This window comes from Azolla caroliniana, unplaced genomic scaffold (assembly GCF_043228905.1).
Source record: "Azolla caroliniana isolate FFs.n. ecotype wild unplaced genomic scaffold, voAzoCaro1.0.p SCAF_4, whole genome shotgun sequence".
Lineage (NCBI taxonomy): Eukaryota > Viridiplantae > Streptophyta > Polypodiopsida > Salviniales > Salviniaceae > Azolla > Azolla caroliniana.
The window spans coordinates 25,536,434-25,543,852 of NW_028230439.1; the positions used below are offsets into that span (position 1 = coordinate 25,536,434).

At 37.9% G+C, this 7,419-nt stretch overlaps 1 protein-coding gene across 1 annotated transcript; it reads left to right on the forward strand.

Moving 5' to 3' along the window:
* Nucleotides 1-3,519: 3,519 nt before the first annotated feature.
* On the forward strand, nt 3,520-3,955 carry LOC147865655 (histone H4). The gene has a single exon (XM_087318520.1). The coding sequence runs from the start codon at nt 3,575-3,577 to the stop codon at nt 3,884-3,886; it is 312 nt and encodes a 103-aa protein (XP_087174646.1). The 5' UTR covers nt 3,520-3,574; the 3' UTR covers nt 3,887-3,955.
* Nucleotides 3,956-7,419: the final 3,464 nt, after the last annotated feature.

Here is a 7,419-nt window from a genome sequence, read left to right on the forward strand (position 1 = left end):
TCTTGACAAATTCATCTTGAAAAAGCAAGGTGACTACACCATCAAGCATTACTCCATATATAACTTATTGCCCTAGAAAAAATACAAGATAGAAGACATGTATGTGGTTCAAAATCCACAAGGTTCATCAACCCTAACAAATGACTAATTAAATTTGTCAGATGTGTTCTCCACATCCAAATGGATTTTGATCAATTCATGATATGTAACTCAAGCATAATCCATAGTTTTGATTGTAGTTACTAGTTAGATCTATAATAAGTTTGTCTTCTTGATTAACTTGTAGTATGTTAGATCGATCAAATGCAAGATGCGGAACTTGAAAAAAACAAATGGGATTGAGATTGATTATCAATAAGACAATGGTTCGATAGTCACACCTTATCACTTTGATAACTTCGGTATTGCAATCAAGGTATAATAATTTGCATTTGATTTTGTATGTCCTCCGAAAGGTCGTTGTAACCTTCACTATTCCACCTGGCCAAATTGGCACTAATGGCCAACCATTTTGAACATGTGATAACCCTGGACAATACACCATCACAACCACCTTACCTTCTATCACAGACATTGCCCCTGCATACAATGATCCAACTCACTCGTCATTTAACAAAAACTTATTGCCAACATGTCCACAAAAAGGCAAAAAGGATTCTATAGTCTAAACCTTGCATTCCATGGCCCAAATTTGATGGTTTGGAGCGATTGCACAAAACTCAACAAGCAAATGCAAGTCCTTATGAGCAAAATATTGGGATTCTCTAGAGCAAAGACTTTGCCATTACTGGGTGATGTATCAAAGAACCCCTAACCTCAATGAAATATCCATCATTGTGATAATCTTACGTAGGAAACGTGTATCATGTCCGTCCCCAACCCTCTTACCAAATACGTTGAAATCTTCCCTACTATCTACACCTTATCCACCTCATATGAGACAATGAAGTCTACCAAGCGCCCTTGACATAGATGTTCGTCTAACCACATAAGGAGTACAAAGTGAACACCAAATATATGCAAAAGCATGGCTCCGCTAAGTCATTGCCAATACATGCACCATGAACATGATTATGCTTTTCCTTAAATTGAGGAACCTCTTCAATGTGGGACTAACAAACTATCATGATTGACCACACACTTGCCAAGAAAACTCAGAAAAACTCAACTTATGCTTAGGTCATATAGATATAAACTCCAAGCCAGCATGTATTTAGGAGAGCCTCTCTACCACCGACTACATGTTTGCATCATGTTATTTGATGAACATAATAAAGGTGTAAAAAAATCAAAATTATGGATGTTTCTAGATTTTTCACAAGACCTTTAATGTTTAACCAAACAAATGTCTTCCATAAAAACTCTATGCACTAAAAACTCCCTGTAACCAAATGTGGGCAATATATGCACTATGTGAGCATGCGTGGAGAATAGTTTTTTTTTTTCTTTCCATGAAAATATATCCTCCATTGGTATTAAAATTACAGTGGCCAGAGGCTTATACACAATAGTCCAATATTACATATGACCGTAGTCAATCTTTGTAGGTAAAGTTAAGTAAGAAACACATGTAACCAATCATTTGAGACAAAGAGAATACAATGAAGTCATATTCGTCTCCAAATCAAGAAGATTGATAATCCAACCTCTAGGGGAAAAACCCTGCAAAGGAGTCCCAATATATGAGAAGCATTGAACCAAATCAAGGTCATTGCTTTTTCTTATCCTCCCCCCCCCCTTCAACAGCCTCAATGCCTCCTTTACTTCACCTTGTAGTTCATATCCAGACATCAATGCATTCCAAGAGACGACGTCTTGTATGAATGTACACCTTCATGAAGCATTGGTGAAATAACCCATACTCAGAGTATACAACTTTTTCTGGCTTCATTTTTCTATGTCAGCCCTATTGCATAACCCATATTAAGGACATTGGATAACTACTCATTTTGATTAGCCAGCTTCTCCAAAGCACGCCTCAACCTTTCACAAAAACATGCCTACAAAATCAACAAGCTTTAGAAATCTTGTAATGTGATCAAAATTTTGCCAATGAATTCCAATGGCTAGAGTCGAGCAATGAATTCCAATGATAGCAACACGTAGGGCTTGTGTTACTAAATTCTTTCAAAGAGATATCATTAAATATCCGAGCTTCAAAGCATCCACTCTCGTCGACCCTCAAGAATATGCTTCCAACTCCACACCAACATTCATAAAACAGAAAAGAAAATGAGTCTACTGTCCTCGTTCCCTCATGAAAGTATGCTTCAGCCCCTGACAACCCCCTCACTCATCCCTGTCAAACAGAGAGAATCTGCTTCATTTTCCCCATTTACCATCTCGCCGATTACGACCAAAGTGCACATCAACCATCTCGTCGTAGACCAACAAAGTTTTGTACATACAAAAAACAAAATGACACTACTCTCCTAATCCCCTCATGAAATTCTACTTCATCCCCCGACACCATCGTCACTCATCCTTGTCAAAAATAAAAAATGTGCTTTGATTTCCACATCAACCGTCTCATTGTTTACCACCAAAGTCTTGTACAAACAAAAAATAGAATAAATGTACTCTCCTCATCGGGGCCTTGTGAAAATCTACTTCAGCCCCCAACCTCACCATCACTCATCCTTATAAAAATAAATTTTTTGCTTCAATGACCACATCAACCATCTCGTTGTATTCCACCAGCGTCATGTACGTGAATCCTAAGCTAGGTACATTAAATGGCGAATCTCCCAAAGCCACCCAAAAACTTGATGATTTATCCCAATTAATCGGTGCACCTGCTTCATCTAAGAAGTCATGCACAACTTTTTGGACCCGCAACAAGTTAACTTGTGAGGCATGAACATATAGAGTTGTATCATCAGCAAACTCATTGTCCACGCTAACATCTGCAAATGGTAGTGCTAAACCTTTGATATTAACATGTTGAGAATTTAAATGTATAAAAGAAGTTTCAAATACTAGTAAAAACAAAAAAGGAGCAAGTGGACATCCCTTTCGTACTGATTTTGAAATAAAGACTTTAGCAGCTATAGGGGGTTGCGAAGGCGTCGAAACCGAACGAAGGGCAATATTGGTACGGTCATGTATCTGATTCGTAAACACACAATATACAGTTCTAAAGCTGAGTGATATTGGTTGGCTGGTGCGAGACAAATTCGTGTGTTTTTGGTTGGGTCGCGGATGCCCGGTTCCTAGGGTGGGCATACATGCGGACAAAGAGGTGCCTGCCCTAATGGGCAAGCTAACCCACCAATTCATCTATGAAGTGTACAGAATTCGAAACTATTTGGGCGGGGGCGCGGGGGATGCCGTCCAATCAACCACAGATCTAACGGCTAGAATGAAGATACATACACGGATCGATCCCGACTGAAAGATGAAGAACCGTCCGATCGACCCAAGATCCGACGGTAAAGAAGTAAGGCAGAAAAACTATATATACCAGATATACGCACGTGGTCATCCTCACCAACGCATCAGCAGCAACAGCAGAAGAAGCAGAAGAAGAAGCAGAAGAAGAAGCAGAAGAGGTACAAAGAAGAAAACCCTAAACATGTCTGGGAGAGGGAAGGGTGGCAAAGGCCTCGGAAAGGGAGGGGCTAAGCGGCATCGCAAGGTCCTTCGTGATAACATCCAGGGAATCACCAAGCCTGCTATCCGTCGCCTTGCTCGCAGAGGTGGGGTCAAGAGAATAAGTGGCCTCATCTATGAGGAGACTCGTGGTGTTCTCAAGATTTTCCTCGAGAATGTCATCAGAGATGCAGTGACCTACACAGAGCATGCTCGACGAAAGACGGTGACCGCAATGGATGTTGTGTATGCACTGAAGAGACAAGGAAGAACGCTCTATGGATTTGGGGGCTAGGATCTCCCTTCTCTGTTTCTTCATCAAATGGTGTTTTTGAACACCACCATGTAAACTTTGATTTTAATCTCTGGCTGGGGTCGAGGTGTTACGTTTTGCTTAAATTTCAGGATGTTATTAGCTAGTTATTGGATTAGTTTCGAAACCACATGGCTCTTCCTGTTGAGTTTGTAGCATAAACATGGTTGTTGATTTGTTACGTTTGTGCTGAAATGTAGGGTTGCACAATGTGCATTGCTTCTGCTTTGTTTCATGTTATAGGGATATGACACAGTTGCTGATGTTGTTTTATCATACTGTGTCAATGCCATGTATTGTATGTAGTGCTATGATGACGATGTGGTGGAATGTGGTTGTGTTTAACAGTGGTTTAAGTTAGTGATTGAGACTGCTGATTAATGTTCATGATGGGATTTTGCCTAAATATGTGTTTGGATTGGTTTGTAGAGTCCAGCAGCATCAGAATTATGTATGATCTTTAGAAGATTTGATCAAATAATCAAATCTCATGTATTATACACAGTTGTGTGTCTTCTTTCTGAAGGTCCTCATCTGTTAATACACATTTTAAATATCCAAAATGTAAAGATCAAGCTTGCATTGTGAATTCTAATTCAACAATAAATTAGGGTAAGCAAATGGAGGTGAAGCTGTGATCATGGATTGTGATTTTTGTTTGATGTTATATGTGTGGAAAATGTAGTTGCATTTATGGAAACTTATGCGGAAGATGAGGCTGTTAATTTACCTATCCTAAACCATTGATTGTTAGTGGTTACATTAATATTAGTAGTTGCATTAACATTTTATGCTATACAACGGTTGTAGAAATGTATATACCATAGTTATCAAGTTTGAGAGCGCATTACTCATATCATGATGTTTGATTACCTACTGAATAAGAACAAGAGGAGCTACTGAGGAAGTTCAAGAGTTGGTAGCCAAATTGGTGAAAACATTTGGGCATCATTAAAGTCATTGAATAGGTTGGTGGGAAGGCATGCCAAAGCTGCATGAGGGATTTGGGGCACATTCTTCTTGTATTGGTTGTTTTTGGTGGTCATCTTGAATTTCCGCGGTGCAATGCCATGTTCCTATAATTATCAACAATGCTGTATGTCATTGCCACTACCTGTTTGATTTGCACATTGGATGGTTAACTACGTCTATGTACATTTTGTTGACAAAGTAACTTTAGTTTGTTGTGTTTTTGTAGTGACCAACATTGCTTCATGATTTGTTACCATTATGTCACAATGCTTTATTGTAGCCAGATTATGTTTGCCATACTAAGAGCATTTTCTCAAATTGGTTATGAAGGGTTTGTACTTAATAACATATTTGCACATGAATTCTCAATCTTTGCATACCACCTTTGATTTCTATTTTGTTTCTTCCTGTTAATTTTTGCATTAATAAAATGCCTTAAGTTATTAGAAATGTGAGGTCCTATTTTCAGCTAGGACTTTGCATTTCAATTACTAGGACTCATTTTCAACTCCTCTAGTTGTTGAAGGATGTTGTCAAGCTAATTGATTTGGGTGGGAGCGGAGTCAAATCATTCACACCAATATCACATAACCTGTATTTTTTAATTCATTGATTGTGATGAGGTTTCTAGAAGCATGGATTCACTTTGACTGGTGGACAATGTAGATTCATGCCAATATCATATAACCTTTATTTTTTAATTCATTGATTGTGATGAGGTTTCTGGAAGCATGTATTCACTTTGACTGGTGGACAATGTAGAGAACATAGCATGAGGTTAAGACATGTGTAGGTGGGAAGTTGAACAACTTAATCAACCAAAAAATGGAGATGCTCTCAACCGAGCATACCTTGCTAACTATAAAGAAATTGCAAGAAACTCATACTTTGACTAGCACAAAATAAGTAGAGATAAGAAAGCTGAAATGAACACATAAATAGTAGAACTCTTGGTTAATGGAAGAAATGATACTATATTATAATGTTTGGAGAGTAGACCGCTTCTCAACGTTAAACAACCTAACTCTCAAGAAATGCTAAACTTGAAACACTAATACAAGGCTTAGGGGTTATCTTAGTACAACACCTAAAGTAATGTTAAATTGAGATTTATATAGGGAATGAGGGGAAGGTTAAATTGTTGGGTAATACGATACATTTTTCTCATTGAATTCCCTCTTAAAAATGCCATGAATGGTCTTACACTAATAGAAACCCTTCTCGAAAGTGAGTGATAGGTATTTTGAGTCTAGGTTGTAAACTCTCAAACTACCCTTCTCACTATTTATATTCCCACCTGGTTGTTTGTATTGTCGATTGTGTTTATGTCTCCCTTGTTGGATGATTAGCACATGGGATGCCTCAATCGTATTGACTTCCATAACAAAATTATCTTTGGTTACATCATGTACTTGCTTTGTTTATCACTCGAATGCGTGACATGATGTCACAAATACCACGAGGGGTTGCCTTGGTTTACCAATGCGTGCCATGGTCTGTGTCAATCCGACTCATTGATAAATAGATAACATTGGTGTCACCATCATTTATGGCAATGACTTTGTTGGTTATGTCCACTCTCTCTTCATTGTATCATTAACTCGACATTTGTGTGACAATATGCAAAACACAGTTGAGCTTGAAAGGACACGTTGAGATGTCAAGTTTAACCGAATACTTTGCTTGTGAAGAGATTTGTTGGATACCATAACATGCGTCAAAGTCCACCCTTGTAATAAATGTATTGGAATATGTATTGATGGAGTAGATATTTTACGATATCTCTCTCTCTCTCTCTCTGTCTCATGATGATAGTTTGGTTTAGGATTCTATTTTAAGTAAACATAGAATGCAACATGTAATCCAACTGTCCCCCGTACATTAAGGTCTCAATATACAATTGAACTAATAAAATGTTGAGTAGTCATTGAATTCTCATTACATAATCATCCCCCATACACTAAGGTGTCCATATACAATTGACCTATAACTGATTAATCATCGTAGCTTAATGCAAGGATATAATATCGTAGACCATTAAAGTAAGGATCTGGCATCTAGTAAATATTATATTCATAGTATAATATAGATTTTGTAACATCTAATTGTTGCATTTTGAGAGTGGATGAGGAGAAAGAAAGAGATAAATTTTGATTCAAAGTGTGGGGGCATCATTTCGGGAAGGTCTATCCTTTTTATTAAATTATGTATGTTGGAATCATTTCCTTGGGAAATGACGGTGCAATCATGGGTTGGGACTTCGGAGAGGGAAAGGTAACAAATGCATTCTGAGGCAATGTGTCTAAGGACCATATTCATTAACCTTTTATGTCTTGCACAAAAGGAAAATACAACAATAATGGACATGCTCTCTTTTGGTGCTCTAATATTGAACCCCAGATCAAGCATTAACAAATATTTTTATCAAATAGAAATGCAACGGTAGATTGTGGTATATGGGTCAGATGTGTAAATTTGACGGGTTATGTACAAAGGGCATGAACACTTGCATCAATGTGATGTAAACAAACTAGGAAAGCATG